The sequence below is a fragment of the Nyctereutes procyonoides genome, unplaced genomic scaffold (genome assembly GCF_905146905.1).
Source record: "Nyctereutes procyonoides isolate TBG_1078 unplaced genomic scaffold, NYPRO_anot_genome, whole genome shotgun sequence".
NCBI lineage: Eukaryota > Metazoa > Chordata > Mammalia > Carnivora > Canidae > Nyctereutes > Nyctereutes procyonoides.
The window spans coordinates 39,769,062-39,786,063 of NW_026575020.1; the positions used below are offsets into that span (position 1 = coordinate 39,769,062).

General features: G+C 48.6%; 1 protein-coding gene across 7 annotated transcripts in view; it reads left to right on the forward strand.

The window, feature by feature from the left end:
* The window catches only part of MAPKAP1 (MAPK associated protein 1), a 256,321-nt gene extending 243,617 nt beyond the window's left edge, over positions 1-12,704 (forward strand). For all 7 annotated transcript variants that reach the window (XM_055321976.1, XM_055321966.1, XM_055321986.1 and 4 more), the window contains 2 exons: positions 6,717-6,814; positions 12,194-12,704. In XM_055321976.1, coding sequence (XP_055177951.1) covers positions 6,717-6,814; positions 12,194-12,319 — 224 coding nt within the window. In that variant the 3' untranslated portion in view covers positions 12,320-12,704. The remainder of the gene's footprint in view (positions 1-6,716; positions 6,815-12,193) is intronic.
* The last annotated feature ends 4,298 nt before the right edge of the window (positions 12,705-17,002 follow it).

Sequence of the window (17,002 nt, forward strand, 5' to 3'; positions counted from 1 at the left end):
TCTATAGAAAAGTACAGCCTTACCTAAAAGAACATGTGTTCCCATTTGTTTCCCTGAAGAATCCCAGTAAGAGTTTTCCACTTCCTTCTAGCCAGAGGAACCAGAAGAGATCACACCCTAGAAACCCAGTTTTAAAGCTGAGTATCCATGTTGCAGCAGCTGTTACAATTTATAAATGTCTGTTTTCCTTCTTTGGGTCTGCAGTGTCAGGGAAAATGAATTTTGGCTAAGATGCACTGATTTGCAAGGAGACCCTTTGGAATTACAAAGACAGTGAAGGGTTGGGAGCCCACTCCATAGAGTTTGAATGCTATTCTGCCACTTATGCTCCGGAACATTACAAATACAAATCACAAATGCCCTAAAAGTCCATTTCCTCCAAAATAACCCAATTCAAAAGTGGGCTAAGGACTCGAATAGACCTTTCTCCAAAGAAGATAGACAAATGGCCAATAAGCACATGAAAAGATGTTCAACATCCTTAGTCATTAGGGAAATCAAAACCACCCTGAGATACTGCTTCATACCCATGAGGATGGCTGTTATGAAAGAAAAAAGAAAAGAATAAATATGGCAATGGGGAGAAATTAGAATCCTCACAGAGTGGGGCCAGTGCACAAAACGGTTTGGTTCAGAAAGTTAAACAGTTACCATATGATCTTTGTAGAGGCCCCTAAGAACTGAAAGCAGAGGCTCAAATAGATACTTACACAACAATGTTTATAGCACCACTCTTCCCAACAGCCAAAAGGTAGAAACAACTCAAATGTCCATTCCCAGATAATGGATAAATAAAATGTGGTAGATACAGAAACTGGAATATTATTCAGCCTTGAATGAAATTCTGATAACATGGTACCCAACATGGATGAACCTTGAAAACCATGCCAAATGAAATAAGCCAGACATAAAGGGACAAATACTGTATGATTCCACTGATACTTGTCACCTAGAATCGGCAAGCTTGTAGACAACAATAACCAGAATATATGTTACTAGCAGCTGGGAGATGGGAGAAAAGGACATTGCTGTTTACTGAGGACAGAGTTATCTATTAGGGATGATGAAAAACTTATGGAAATGGATAGTGGTGGTGGTTGTAAAACATTGTAAATGTACTTAATACAATTTTACACCTAAAAGTGCCTGAATAATCATTTTGACCACATTTTTTAAATGTGTTTCCTTCTCAATAAAATTAGAATTCTCTTAAAAATGTTTTAAAAGGCATCCATGCCTGATATAAAGGAATTGAGAAATAATCCAAATCCTCAAAGATACTTTCCATAGTTTTATTGATAATACTGGCAATTTTACAAATATTTTACATGCTTGTGAAAGAGAGCATGAACTTTGGCACACATCCACTTTGCAAAAGAATGCTGCCATTGAAAAACATGATGGTTGAGGGCAGCCCCAGTGGCGCAGCGGTTTAGCGGTTTAGCGCTGCCTGCAGCCTGTGATCCTGGAGACCCAGGATCGAGTCCCATGTCAGGCTCCCTGCATGGAGCCTACTTCTTTCTGTCTCTCTCTCTCTGAATAAATAAATTAAAAATCTTAAAAAAAGAAAAGGAAAGAAAAGGAAAACATGATGGTTGAGACTATGTTGCAACATGGAAAGAGCTATGGTTTAAAAAAAAAAAAAGGCCCAAATTTTGGTATACCATCAGATTATGGCTATGTGAAAACAGATGTGTGAGAATGACTAGAAAAGAGATTATGGATATCACTGTGCCAGGTATTGGCATTAAGGAGGTAGAGTGTGGAGGTTTTTCCTCTCACTCTTAAGTTTCTAGTAACTTTTAAATATGTTTTATACTTTAATGGAAAAGGAGAAAATGAAACATTTTTGGCTTCCCTGACAAGTGGTGACACCTGGTCATTTTAGACAAAGGTGAGCTGCAGGCTCCATTTGAAAGATGCAGCTCGACCAGTCATTGCCAACCACAGTCAATGCTGACAGATTATGTTAGAAGGAGGCTCCTTTCAAACTCTAACCTCCGTTCCGTGTTCTGTGTGCGGAGGCAACCTGGAAGCACTCCTAGCAGGCAAAGAGAAGAGAAGCTGCTGTCCCTCTTTGCTTAAGCTGGCCAATCCTATGACATCAGCTTTTTCGTAATGATCTCTGGTCGTTCCCCTCGAATGACCAGAGGGACCTATTTTTTCAGCACAGCCTCTTATTTAAGTTAAAATTCATAACACAGAAGGGAAATTAGAGCACAAGAGTTCAAGTGGCTCCCCTTCTGACTTTTGTGTTGCTAATTAGTTTCTGTTCAGCATTACATTCCATCTTCTGTTTTACTTTGAAACTACATAATGTAAATACATTTTTACATATCCAGGAGCAAATGTATAGTTTCAGTATCTGCCCTGAGCATGTGACCAGTGCTTAGATGCCTATTTTATGCCCCACTATACTGCATTTTATTCCTACAACTCTAAAACCAAATCTACTTAAAGGCAGCCCAATTAAAAAACAAAATCTTAAAAGTAACAGGGATTTTCTGTTCAAATATCTGTTCCATCACAGTTGTAAGAATGTTTACCACCATCCACTGAGCCTCGCTCTATCTGGGTGCTACGTGAGACTCCTGGGGGCAGATCTGGGGGCCTTCAGAAATAGTGTCTTGTCCAGGTCCTGCTGCTAAAACACAGTGAAGCTAAAAGTTCACCCTCAGCCTGAGTCCAGAGCTTACACTTTCCCCCTTTGCATCCCAGGCCCTTGTCATACTTTAGTTTCCAAACAAAATTTAACAATCCAAGCAAAATAATTCGGACTGATTAGAATATTAGATTTTGCATTTCCCTTTCAATCATACTGATACACAATTTTTTCACGGCTAACAATTTTACAAAGACACTTTGCGCCTATGGCTTCCCCCTCTGATGAAAACTGATATTCTTTAAATTTTCAAGGATAACCCGCCCAGCTCAGATTCCCTCTGGCATCCCGGGACAGATGCCTTGGGAGGCTGCAGCTAAGGAGCCTCCTCTTCCCCCCTTACCTGAGGTGAGCCTGGAGGTGTCTAAGGCTGAGAACGTGTTTGATAACAGACTTTCCTTATTCTGTTTTTATCCTGTTCAATCGGTGTTGAAATGCCAGTGGTTCCTTCTTAGCTACTTCCTCTGGTGGAAATTTACCATGTAGCCTGTATGACCCCTGTTTATTGGTAGATTTGTTCCCAGCAAGAGGTCAACTAACTTACTACAGCTTAATATATAGGTTTTGGACCAGATGAAACTACACCAGTGTGAATCCTGCTTACTAGCTGTTATTCTGTTGTAAAAAAAAAAAAAAAAAAAAACTTCCCCAAGTCCTGCTAATGTTACCTCCTCTATGGTTCTCAAGCCAATTCCTTCTCAGCATCCTTTTTGCCTCTGGCCAGCTCACACCCGCCCACATACGCTCCTACCTGAGTGGCTGTGGCAGCAGATCTCCCTGCCTCCTCGCCCTGGGAATCTAGAGGGAACACCCAAAAGCACAGGTTGACCATTTACTTTCCTGCCGAGCTTTACAGCCCCCAGCAGCTCCCTCAGCTGGTGAGTCTGGCATTCCCCACCTGCCCACTGCATGTGGCTTTATCTGCTCGGATCTCCCCAGACACCTGCTGCCTCTTGCCCCTGTACGTTTGTCCTGACTCTGTTGCATTCTTCTCCACCCCTACCTTTACCCAGCTGACTTCCCATCCTCCTTTAAGACTGCTCCAATGTCAGCTCCTCCAAGAAACTGTCCCTGACGGGGCTGTCCACCTCCACCTGGGGTCTCCACAGCAGCAACGTGCACTTAGTTAGCATCCTCATGGCACTCACAGTTCTTGACTCTATTCATTCCTCCGGCCCTTGCACAAAACTCTGCTGCTGGCGGGGCCTGAACTGAGGAAAACTGCCATTCTGGCCACCAGGCTAAACAGATCCCTGGAATGAGAGAAGAGTCCTCACAGCAAAAATTCTGTTGGATTGTGTTGGCCCCATGTCCCATGGCTCCTGTAGGGGTGGAAGCTGTGGTGGCTGTTTTTAACCTGAGCTTATGCACTAGAGCTATCCCTCGAAATTTCCCCCACAGAGGAAGAAAGGGCTGTGTGCTGTCGCCATCTCACCACACCTTATCCCAGTTATTAACATCTATGGCTCTGTAATAATCACAAAAGGGCTGATTCGCTAAAATGAAAATCCAAGTACTCCAGATAAGATTCTCAGTGTTCTCATCTCTCTGACATGAATGCTCTCCCTGGAAAGGACAAATAAATCAGAGGTTTCAGAGAGATGGTGAGTGGCAAACTTTTCATCATTCCTCTCAGCTTCACTCTTCTTTGCGGCTCTAGAGTGAACACCAGAGACAGGCAAGGAAATAGGCGCAGCAAAATACAGATGTTAGTGTGTTTGTGTCCACCTGACCCAAATATGCAGCCTTCCAGGAGACTTGACTTGGGATGTTCTCTTGTTTGTTTTTCATGTGACTGTGGTGCAGATGAGCTGCAGGCCACCGCTCTATAAGCCCACAGTATGTCCCACAGGCAGTGTGATCCTAGGAGGACAGTGTCAGGGTATCCAGAGGCTCCCAGACCAGTGCAGACTGCATATCACATATGCCACATATAGACTTGGCTCTACCTAAAGAGTACAGAAAAGGTTTTTAATAACACCTCAGTTTGGGCAAAACATGATCTAGCATCTTGAGGTTTGGTGTGGTTTTTGTCAGTGACAAGTGGGAGCAGGTGGTGTAGACAGTTTATGAGATCCCTTATCAGAGCAGTCAGTGAACCCTGAAGCTGCAGGTCTACGGGCCTCCCTCAGACCTTCTGGTCCTTTCTAGCCCCAGGCCCCGGTGTCTGTGTCTGTTATGGCCAGGTGTCAGTAAGGCCTCCTGGAGGGCGGGTCTCTTTGTCCTTCCCAGCCCTGTGACCTTCATGGATGTCTGCTTGGTCACAGCATGGCCAACACATAGCTGCATTGTTCTTTGACACAGTGATATCACCAGCAAGACTCTACTCTTCCAAAATGGGTCCTGTGAAAATCAAGGAACACACGCATACATACAGATATATCTGTTTATGTGAGATTCCCTTTCTTATCAGAAGCAGATAATTTACATATTAACAGAATGATTAGCTTCTGGCTAAGAATTCTAACATTTTAGTACCACTATTTAAAATCAGGTTAAATTTGTCAAGTGACTGAAAGTGAGGTTTTTCAGAAACTATTAGCTAATTTTTTCAATATACAATTTATAGTCACAATTAGTATATCATAATGATGTTTCTAGGATAAAATACTAGCAGCTCAACTTTTCTGGCCACAGATGTACGACATATATCAGTTTATTTTTGGAGATCTGAAGAATTAGCTACTGTAAATAAAGTCCCCAAGAAGATCTCTCCGGGAAAGAGGTGAACTTACAGTAATATGGGTGACATATTATTAATTAATAACTATGACCAGTGCTGCCTCAATTAAAAGGAAAATGGATGAGAAGTCCTGTTAGAAAGGATATGCTTAATCTCACCAGCACTGAGATCTATAGAGCAGACTAAGGAAGGTTGTTTCTGAGGGTGTCACCAGCGACTCCTGAGTCTGGGAACTTAGTACTGAGTGTTGTATACACGTCTCTTGGAAGCATTGCTCATTTGGTTGCCAGTAAGGCAAACCCACTTCGAAATAGCTTGCAGAGAAAGAAGACTTTCTTGGAGGGCCGTAGGGTCTCCCATAACTCAAGGACATCATGTGCTGTTGGGCCAGGGAGGGTTTCATTTGGGACTGAGAGTGGCATCCATGTCTGTTTAGAGGAGGGAATCTGATTGGTGTGTCTGGCCCAAAAGACAGGCCATGGTACCTGTCTGCAGGTGTCACAATATAGTAAGCAGGTTTCTTTGACAGACCACAGATGGTATGGGAGCTGCATGAGAAAGGTGCCTAGAAGTTTAGCTGTGAAGACTTGCCCAAGGAGGTGAGCTGAGTCACCCAAGATCGGCATTTTCCAGACAGATCAGTGAGAGAGGAACTGCCAGGCCTGCGCTGGGGGGAGTGTGACATGCTGTGGGCTGGCCTGTGCATGGGTAATGACAAGGTTATTCTGAAGATGGTGGGAAAGGGGCATGAAAAAATTTGATCCTGGGAGAGATTTGTGCATTCAGAGGATCTCACCCCCCTGAGGTCAGACAACTCTGTGAGGTGCCATCCTTCTAGGGTAGAAATGACTGGAGGCCAGGAGGAGCTTCCACACAGGGGCACAAGACCAGGATTCCCCTATCTCCACAGTAGCCAGGGTTATGGAGAAGCCTCGTGATAGCATTACCAGCAGCCTTTGTCCTTCCTGTTGCTCATTTATTTGGCTTCAAACACAGTTATTTTTAGAGTAACTAAAATATGAAGTTAACTGGCCTTCTACCTTAAAAATGCCACTTTTTCCCTGTACCCGTTGTATAGAAGTAGTTCTGTAAAGCCTTCCTTAATGGGGCATTGCCCTGAACGCAGAGAGGAATGAGACCTAACTAGCCATTTGATTTTTTTTTTCTTTTTTCTTTTTCTTTTTTTCTTACTCTCCATTTTCTCTTCAGCCTGTGATGAGAAAAATGAACTGCTCCTAGGAACAGTCAGCCTCACCATCTCCACTTGTTCTCACTTGAACTGGAACAAGGGGAGAGTATGTGGGGGCTCCTCCAAGGGGAACTCACCAGAACCCCCTCAACACTGCCTTTTCTTTCTTTGTCTCTTTCCAGGTCACGCAATATTTAAACTCACGTATCTAAGCAATCACGACTACAAACACCTCTACTTTGAATCTGACGCTGCTACTGTCAATGAAATTGTGCTCAAGGTGAGTATTCCTCCGTCCAGGCACTGGGTGAGCAGGGCTGGCTTCTGTGCAGCCAGTTCTCAGGCCAGCAGCAGCCCCCTCCCCACGACACTACACAAGGCTCCTGGGCCTGGTTTCAGAGGAGGAGATACCTCTGGTCACCCAGGTGGGGAGCAGCCACACCACACTCTCAGGACCACACCACAGGTCAGCCACCCTCTTCCCCCTTCAGCCAAACCAGGCCCCCCTAGCTTCCTCCCCGCCCCAATCCTGTTCTTCGTTTATTTGTCCTTTTCAAGCACCACGTATTTCCTCCTGTCCATTATCAGAAGCTCCTTGAGGCTCCTGGAACAGACTCAGAGGAAATTGTTATTGGGTAAATACTTAATGTATTTGAGGTAATTTTAGCAACCTGTTCTAAACATACTCATCTTTATGCTACAATCGTGTGTTCCCATATCTCAGCGTGCTCCCTGAGCGCCTTCTGTGCACCAGGCTAGTCCTTGGGATGCTGCAGTGACAGACCTGCCGCCAGAAAGCTCTTCCTCTGTCAGAGGCAGACATTAAACATTAAATTACAAAAAGATTGTTAAACAGTCACAGAGGTGCCACAGGGACCGGGGCCAGGGGGTTGGGAGGGGTAGGTATACGGGGGGGGCGGGCAGGCGCCGGGCGAGCAGAACCCTGAAGAATGGATGATAAAGCACAGACTTGGCCAGATGAGAGAGAACAAGCATCTCAGACAGGGAGCTGCCTGTGAAGGGACAGAGAGGCCGGGCAAGCACAAGAGGCTGGGGGCTGCCCCCAGGCCTGTGTGGCTGGAGCAGAGAACCGGGTCACACAGAACCTTGCAAAGTGGGGACAGGCTGAGGAAAAAGCTCCCCTGGGGCCTTGCTGGTTTGGGACATGTGAGTTAGGGCCCAAGACTGTGCATCTCTAAGAAGTTCCCAGCTGCTGCCTAGGCTGTTGGTTTGTGCACCACACTCTGAGTTGCCCTGGACTGGAGGTTTTCAGAGTCTTCCAAACTGAGAATCCTTTTTTTCAAGCCGAATCTTACATAGATAAAACAGATAGAACAGAACTGCTTGTTTTGGCAGAGCAAGACTTACAGGCAGAGGGGGCTCCCCCACCCGTTGCTGTGTGACTCTGGCCAGTCACACCACCTCTCAGGACCTCAGTGTCTCTGCCTATAAAATGGAGATCGTAGCAGGTACAACGCCCCACCCCAGCAAAGGGCTGTTAGAACACAGATCAAATGAGGTAGGGCAGACCTACCTAGGTTAGTATTCTCCTCTTGAGAGTGAAAGCCATCAAGTAATAATAATGGAAGTAGCTAAGCTAGGGTGCCTGGGTGGCTCAGTTGGTTAAACATCCAACTCTTTTTTTTTTTTTTAAGATTTTATTCATTTATTTGAGAGAGAGTGCGAGAGACACCACAACCAGGGGGAGGGACAGAGAGAGAGGGAGAAGCACACTCCCCTCTGAGCAAGGCTCCATGTAGAGCTTGATCCCAAGGACCCTGGGATCATGATCTGAGCCAAAGGCAGATGTTTAACCAACTGAGCCACCCAGGTGCCCAAGTGTCCAACTCTTGATTTCAGCTCGTGTCATAGTCTCAGGGTCCTGGAATCAAGCCCCACACTGAGGTCTGTGCTCAGCATGGAGTCTCTTTCTGACCCTCCCCCTGCTTGTGCTCTCTCTTTAGCTTTCTCTAAAATAAGTGAAAATTTTAAAAAGTAAGCAGTACTGAGTGATTGCAGAGGACAGGACCTGAGCTAAGCACCTGCTACCCTCTTTCACGGAACCTTCATGGTTCTCCAAGGCAGTAATGTAACATCATTCCCATTTCGTAGATGAAAACTGAGGCTCAGAAATAAAGAAACTTTAGCCAGGACCATGACTGGCAGAACTAGACCTAACCCCAGGTTTGGCAGCTTCCAAAAATTTTGCTCCTAACCCCCTGGATGTGTGTGCTTTTGAGGAGTTGAATGAGAGGTTTCAACAAAGTGGCATTGTTTTGCAGAGACATTTTGAGGCCAGTCCTCATGGCTGCAAAAGATTTCCAAACGTAGTAGATGAAAATGAAAAAGATAAAGCTTCTGGAGGGGACAGTTAGGACCCAGAGCCCCCCTCAGACCAGGTGGTGGGTCATGGGGCAGCCTGAAGCCAGCAAGCTAAGAGTTACTTGCCAGATTGTCACCTGACAGCACGGGGAACTTGTTCAGTGCTCGGGGACCAGGTAAAGAAATATTCCATTACCCCATCAGGGGCTGGCCTTTTTTTTATAGCCAGCATTAAAATATACAAGACTTGAGGATTCTAGTAAAATTATAATCCTGTGTTTGACATCAAAATAATTTTCACAACAGCAGATTGATGACAGAAACACGGGTTTATGACTTCAGTATGAGGCTCTGCAAGAGCAAGTACAGAGAAATCATTTTACAGGACCAAATGCTCCCTCGAAGCAGATGCTTTTCTGCAAAATCCCTGAGGCCTATCGCCTCCCCTGAAATGTCTGTTTTCATATGAAAAGGTTTGTAGAAATATTGCATCATGCTGGAGACTCCAGGAGAGTCACAGCATGCCCAGGCCTGATTTACTTAGAGAGCTAATGGTCATGATCCTGATGGAAGATTAAATTTCACTTTTTCTGTCTCTGATTTTTATAGCAATTTAAATACTTAGCCTTCTCTGCCATCCCCACAGTGTCTGTGAGCTTTGCACCAGTACCAAGTGACTGAGGCCCCAGCCCTGTGTCCCAGAATGTGGCAGAAATGTTTCCACCAGAGGCTGTCCCAGGAGTTAGTCTTAGACTCAAGTAATGCATGTGGTGTTTCTAGAATTCAGGAGTTTTACATAAAACAAGAGCTTTAGATGGAAACTGAAAAGGCTAAGGGCCAGAAGCCAATGTCCAAGAAACTGTGATGAACAGGCAGGCAACTCTCCATTGAAAGATTTTATCTCATTCCCTCATGTAGAAATATTAATATCTCACATTTATTGAGCAACTGCATATGAGACATCTTACATAACTGTTCAGTCTTCAGTGTTGCCCTGCAGAGTGTAGACATTAATGTCCCCATTCTGTAGATGAGGAGACAGAGGCCCAGGCCTGCAGTGTGTAAGGGTGGAGCCTCAGCTCGAACCCCAGCCCCAAAGAGTCCCTTCCACCCCGAGCCATTGTCAAGCTAAGCCATGTGTGGTCCCTAATTCTGCAGGCTTCAAGATGAATCTCAGAGGAATCATTGGTCTCTTCAAATTGGGTTCTTGTGATCGAGTGATGGAGGCTGTGGCTTTATTGACCATGAAAACTCCCTATATTTTTATGCCTTAAGCTGTAAAATGCATTGAAAGTGAAACACTCTATAGTGCATAAAATTGTGCAAGTTTTAAGCCACAGCATATTAACCAGCTAATGGCAGACCAAAGGGCGTTTTTATCTTTTGATTATTACATTAATCTTCCATTAAAATTATCTATGTGATTATCACAAAGCACTGAAGATAATAAATTTGGGAGATAGTTGGCTAGTTAAGGATCAATTTTAAATGCTTTCGTCAAGTTGTATGTGCCAAAAATACACTGAGAACACGAAGTTGACTGAGTGTGCAAACAATATAATCCAAAGATTGCTCTTATTAAGAATGGTAAACCCTCTTATTTCCATACATTGTCTGTAGTGTCCCAAATCATCAGCTCGGCCCCTCGGTCCTCATGATTTATTGCTTTCAGCTGGTAACTCAGCAAGGCGGTGGGCCAAGCACGTCAGGCCTTCTGTACTCACACACCAGCCTTTAACGCCTGCTGCTGGTGACTATCAGAGCAGAAAGTTTGGAGGGGACAGTGTTGGAGCCCCAGCCCACGTGAGGCATCCCACACTGTCTCCCCTGTGCTCCCGTGGCTGCTTTCTCAGTCATTCTCCTACTCAGGGCGTGGGACACATGGCCCTCAGGGGAGAATCAGCAGAGGTGGTGGCAGGGCTCTGTAGTCAAAAATATTCAGGTTTCTGATCATTACTTAGAGATATTTGAGAGTGAAAAGGTGTTTGTTCACAAAAAGCTCCAGCCAGAGGCAGGCAGAGGCAGTAGAAGGAATGTATTGAGGTGGGAGCACCTCAGGGAGGCTAGAGGCCTGGGGAGCTACAGGTGTGGGAATCAAGGGTGATCCTGGCTCTGTGGCCTTGAGTAAACAACATTACCACTCTGTGCCTTGATTTTCTCATCTGCACAATGGGATGGTAGTGGCATCTGTCTCATAAGGCTCTTGTGAAGGTTACAGAGTTAGTCCTTGAAGAGTACTCCAGGAGCACTGCTGCCACCATGCTGCCCAGCCAGGGGTTCATCCTCTGCACTGGGGCCCAGGTCCGATCCCAGCACCACTGCCCTCCCCCCGGTTCTTCCCACCCCACCGGGACTGGGCAATAAGCAGTTAGGTTCCCCCAGCCTCCCCTTGCTGCCTTCCACTGCTGCCCTATGATGCTCGCCCATTCTCCCCTGCCCCAGACCCCTACTGATCTCTCAAAACCCAGCTCAGTCATTTCTCTGCGAGATCTCCCTGCCCCACACTCCCCGATAGTTACCCCATTCTTTCGTGCTCCTTCTGTCTCTGGTGTCACACTTGTCATGCTGTTAGATACTCACTAGGCAGTGAGCTCTTTGGAGCAAGGACCAAGTCTTCTGTTTCCGTCTGTCTCTCAAACCAAGCATGGAGCCAGGCTCAGACGTGGCAGGTGCTCGGTGCCAGGGGTGCTACAGAGAGTGACTGCGCAGCTGCTACCCAGGGGCAGCCTGGCCGTGCACTCTTCACACAGGATTTTCACAGCCCCTCTCCCTACCTGGCCCCTGACCCCTGGGTGATCCTGTTCAGATCAGCCCTCTTCCCTGAGCCTTGCTGCTTTTTATCATGTGAGCCCTGGCTGGCAGGATGCTCGTGGGCAGTAAGTCAAATCCCGTTGCTGGAAGCTCTGTACCCACCAGGGGAGGCTGAATATAGAGCCTTGGTTCAGTTGGTTTTTCATCCCTGCAATGTTCTCATCTTTCAGACCAGGAAAGGGGGGCACAGGGTAGTTATGTGCAGGCCCATGGTGAGGAGCAGAACCAAAAAGCCTAGCACACAGCCTTCTGGGAGGCAGTACATGCTGAGAAGGAGACATGGCCCATGGAATCAGACCACCAAAAGGCCCCCAGCAGCCACACATCCTCTCCCACATCATCCTCCATTCTCCTGTCGTAAAGTGGGCTCCGTCCCAACCTGCCCGGTTGCTGTGGTGACTCCACACACGAGAGAGCACCTGGTGGCCCTGGGGCTCCCAGCCTGGGTCAGGGCCCTTCTCTTCTTTGCCCCAAGTGAACGGAAAGTGGCTGCTGAGCGACTGGGCTGTGTCCTCTTGCTTTCTAGGTTAACTACATCCTGGAATCACGAGCAAGCACTGCCCGGGCTGACTATTTTGCTCAAAAACAAAGAAAACTGAACAGACGTACAAGCTTCAGCTTCCAGAAGGAGAAGAAATCAGGGCAGCAATGACACGGGCCTCCAGCCCCAATCTGTCGCCATAGCTCAGTGCCTGCCTGCCTGCCAGGGCCAGGTGGCCCTGGAGCCCACCTGATGTCCTGCATCCTCGGGGGCAGGCTGGCCCCTGGCGCATGGGCACAAGGCTCGGGGGCTCTTGGGGAATGCAGCTAGGGATGCCTCCACGGGACTGAAGCCTGAGCGGCAGTGGCATTAACAAACAGTGTCAGGGGGCCCGATGACACACGACACAGACGACAGCCCAGCCATCTTCACTGCCCGACGGCCCTGCCTGAGGATGTACATAGCCATGCCCATTTCCTTGCAACTTGATCAAATTTCTTAACAAAAAAATGTACATTTCTTTTTTTTTCCTTTTAATAAACAGGTGTACTCTTTATCATGGTTGGTATGACAGGCCATTCTTTGGGGCAGAGGATTGGTCACGTCATTTTCCTTAAAACCTGTTCCCATGTTGAACAGGCAGATTGGAAAAGCTATGGCTCCATTTCTCAGAAGAAATGTTTAGGGCTTAGTCAATAGTTTTAACGATGCCATTTGTTTAAATGAGTGCATTGCTTTGAGAATTGTATCGTACTAAAATTAGGATGGAGGGGCCTGGTGATGTGTGTCCCGGGCCTGCCCTTCAGAAGCCACCTCTCCTCAGCTCGTCCCTGAACCTCTTGGTTTTAGGGACACGGGACTGCGGGTCAGGCATGGGCTCTGCGAGAGTGGGGTGACAGCTGGTTTTCAGATCACGCTGAGCTCCTAGCCACAAGTAGTCTTTTCCATTTCTTCAATAGCAAGTGTATGTTTCAGCTAGCAGTTAGACCTGCATGTGGACTTTACCTGGAATTGGAAGAGTCAGTCTCTGCCGACGCATAAGGGCCTCCACTCCCCTTCTTCTCCGTACAGGACCTGCCTCGTGGTCTGAGCAAGTGGGAAGCTGCTCTTTCTCCCTGGGGTGAGTGGAGGGGGCGGGGGGCGTTGGTGAGCAGAGGTGGCTGGGCAGAGGGAAGCCTGCTCGCATGGGGTCCTGACTGCTGGCGGGGCGGGGGGGGGGGGGCAGGCAAGGGGTCAAGCACCCGCTGAACGCCACACCTCTGGCCACACCAGATGCCTCTGCGGTCCTCACCCGCCTCTCCAGGGTCCCTCCCAGGGTGACATCCTTTCACACTCCCCGGCCAGGGTTGAGGACCAGATGTTTCACCGAGGACCTGCATTTCAAACAATTTTTTAAAATTGTTATACAGGAAGAGATGTGCCGAAAACAGCATCTCAAAGTTGAGTGTGTTTCTTTGCACTGGGGGCATTTTAATGAATTCTTCTTTCATTCTGATCTTTGTTTAGCCAACAGAAGCATCCTTTTCTAACGTCTTCCATTCTGACCCACCCCAGAAACAAAAGAAATATTATTTGTAGCTTGCTATCTATCTGTATTTGAATTTTTAGCAATTTTATATTTAGATATCTTTGAAAAATGTAAATGACTAATTTGGTCATTAAATCTTGTGACATATTCAATATTAAAATGATATTAAAATAAAAGTCACATAAATACCATCTTTGGCATATTGCTTGGAATTCTTGAAGTCTTTTGAGTACATTATCCTGACTCGAGACTACATGGATTGCTCTGGGTAGTGGCATTTGCTGGAAGTTGATGTGGTTCCAAAGGTCCTTCAAATGCACCATGGGCCTCCTTAAATTCTGAGCAAGACAGGATGACCCTCTTCACTCAGGGGTGACACTGAAATCTTCACTTCCCTCAAGTACAAAATCAACACCATTCCCCTCTTGTGAAATACAGCACACATGCAGTTTACATAAAGCCTATCTGCCCACCAGAAGGAAGAATTTGAGAGGGAAACACTGTAAAACCACCCAGTTCAAACCAAATATCAAGACTATTTAAATTCAGTTTTTCCCCAGCTCCTCTCTCTCACCTCACCCCTGGATTTGAGGATAAGACCAGAAGCCCCTCAAGGATGGACTGGACCAGCAGGGGCTGAGCATACCCAAGGTAAACCGGGGACCCTTCGGGCCCCCCTTCTGCCCTCGGCAGCATCTCCTGACCTGGCTCTTTGCAGCACCACCCCCCATCCCGATATGGTAACTCTCGACCAGGACTCTCCCCACCCTCCCAGGCCCTGCCCCCATTCGGGCAGCCCGGCCCCTGGGCGGTGGTCCCTGGAGCCCCATGGTCTGAGGGCCTATAGCAGGCCAGGCAGGCTTTGTGCTGGCCCCTTACAAATGAGCCCATGGAACCCCCACTGGCAACTGTCATTACCTCTTGGGCTCAGAAGGGTCTCACCTCTTGCTCTGACACCACAATCTGGCTCTTAACTGCCGGGCTCTGCCCTCCACAGCTAGCAATTTGGTGGCACTTGAGGGCGGGCGCTGCCACCCTGGGGCCTCCATCTCTTCCTCTGTAAATAAAGGTGCTGGAGTAGAGGACCTCTGCAGACCTTTCTAGAAAACGTCTGAAATGGCTCCATCACGGTGAGCCCCACCTTCCTTCCGGTGGTTTCTGCTTCCCAGAACTTGCCAGAGCTTCTCTGCTTCTGAGCAAGAATTCTAAGAAATACTGTGAGGCCATTTAGTCCAGCCTCCTCTCTTGGGGCATCAAATGCAAGGAGGGGAATGCTCCCTTCCAGAGTCCTGGAGCTTCTGCTTGCACACCTCTAGCAATGGGGCACCCACCGCCATTCGGGTCAGTGCCTTTCCTTGCTGGCCCACTCATCACCCGAGGCTGCCTTCACGGATGGTGCGCCAGAACCCACCCAACATGCTTCAGCCTCCATGTGTTAGACCCCCTCTTTCCACCCTGAGTGCCAGCCACCTCCTAATACCTGCGACCTGGGCCCCAGGACTGTGTCCCTCCTGCCCCAGATGCCCCATCAGCTGCTTGGAGGCCACACTGACATTCTTCTGAGTCTTCTCTTCATGGGTTAAGAAGCTGTTGTGTCCCTGAAAACCTGTCAGCTGCTTTTAGGGTTCGTGTTCCCCAGCTCAGGTGGCAAAACATCAGAGGCGGTGGGGGAGGGGGGGTGCGGAAGAGGGCAAAGCTCTGACTTAGCAGTCAGGATGTGCTCACCATGTGGTGAGGCCAAGGAGGTGGGCAGGTGACCCCCAGGCCACCCCAGAGTGAGTGCCAGGGAAGCTCCGTGGGGGACCTGTGGGCGCCTGGAGGCCTGCAGTATGTGATGGAATGGCCAGTGCCAAGTGTCCCACCAGGTGTCCCAGAGCCCCCCGAGGGGGCCACACGGGTGCAGGAATACAGCCAGAAGCCACCGCTGGCCTTCACCAACAGGGCTGAGGGAGGTCTGGCGCATGGCCCTGGCCCCCATCCCGCACCCCCATCTCACTCTCCATGTGAGGTAACAAGCAGAGGGCACAGCGTCCCTCACTGAGGCCAGGCTGTTGGGAAGTGGGGGGGTCGGCTCTCCCACCTGCCTGCCCCCTGCCTCCCCCCACCCCCCACCCAGCTGGCCTCTGTCCCTCTTGGCCCACGAAGGCCAAAGCACCCCAGATCCTGCAGGTGCCACCGAGGCCACCGAGGAGGGCCCTGCCATTGGGAAAGCAGCCCAGGAGGAGGAAAGAGTTAAGCCTGTCATGTTATGTTCCCACCAAACACCTCTGCTTAAATGCAAAGTCCCAACAGGGTGGTGTTTGCTATAAAAGCCCTAAGAGTGATTTGTGAAGTCTCGAAGCCCTGTAATCTCGTCAGCATAATGGGATTATATTTCAAATCACCACAGCCTGTTCATTACCCATTTAAACTCCTCTGACAGAGGAAAACTTACATGAAACGTGCAAGGCAGCCCTTGCTGACTTCCCCGCTCTCCTTCCTGATTAGACAAACAGATGCTGAGGTCTGGAATGAAAAAATAATATGCCCATTTATTCATTTTTCTGACAAGTCACAATAGATTTTTAACTGCCAATGAGTGACCTCCCGGAGGTGCGGTGGCTGGGAGGCGCCCACCAGGCAGCAAGTGGTCATTTCCGCCCACGCCAGGCCCTGCCTGGGCCAGGAGCCCTCCTGGGGCCAGAGCTGGCTGCCACTCTGAGCCATGCTTGCCGCCTGTCCTGGCCAGGCTGCGACGCGCTCAGCCCAGGTGGGGAGAGCTGTCTGCAGGGCCTCTTGGCTGTCACCACCCTCAGAGGGCCAAGGCCTCCTCCAGGACACAGCCAAGGCCTGAAGCCAAAGCCCCAGGTAGGAACTCCACTCTGCCCTCGACTGGGGAGGTTCAGTTTCCCCGTCTGTAAAACGGAGAAAGTGAGAGAGCTCATGGCCTGGCTTGGGCTGGCACTGCCCTCAGCTCCCCCTCTGGGCTGCCTAGGACCACTGTCCCCAGGCTGCGACAAGGAGAGAATAGCCCACCAAGTGCCGGGCCCTCCCTTGATCATGTCCTTTGGTGCAATAGGCCTTTGTGGACAGCCACTTGCTGGGTCACAGGGCCACAGAGCAGGAGTGGGTGGAGGAGCCCCTCTGGCTCTCTGCTCTCTGCTCTGCGACGATTTCAGGAGCAGGTGTGGGCTGGGGGAGAAGCAGCTGGGTCAGGGATCCCAGCCCTGCCTGTCCCTGGGGTATCCCCCTGCCCTCCTAATTCAGAAGCAGGACATTGCTCCTCAGCTAGGCCACCAGCTGGAGGGAGCCCTATGGCAGTGAGTTGCATGTGGCATAAGATAATG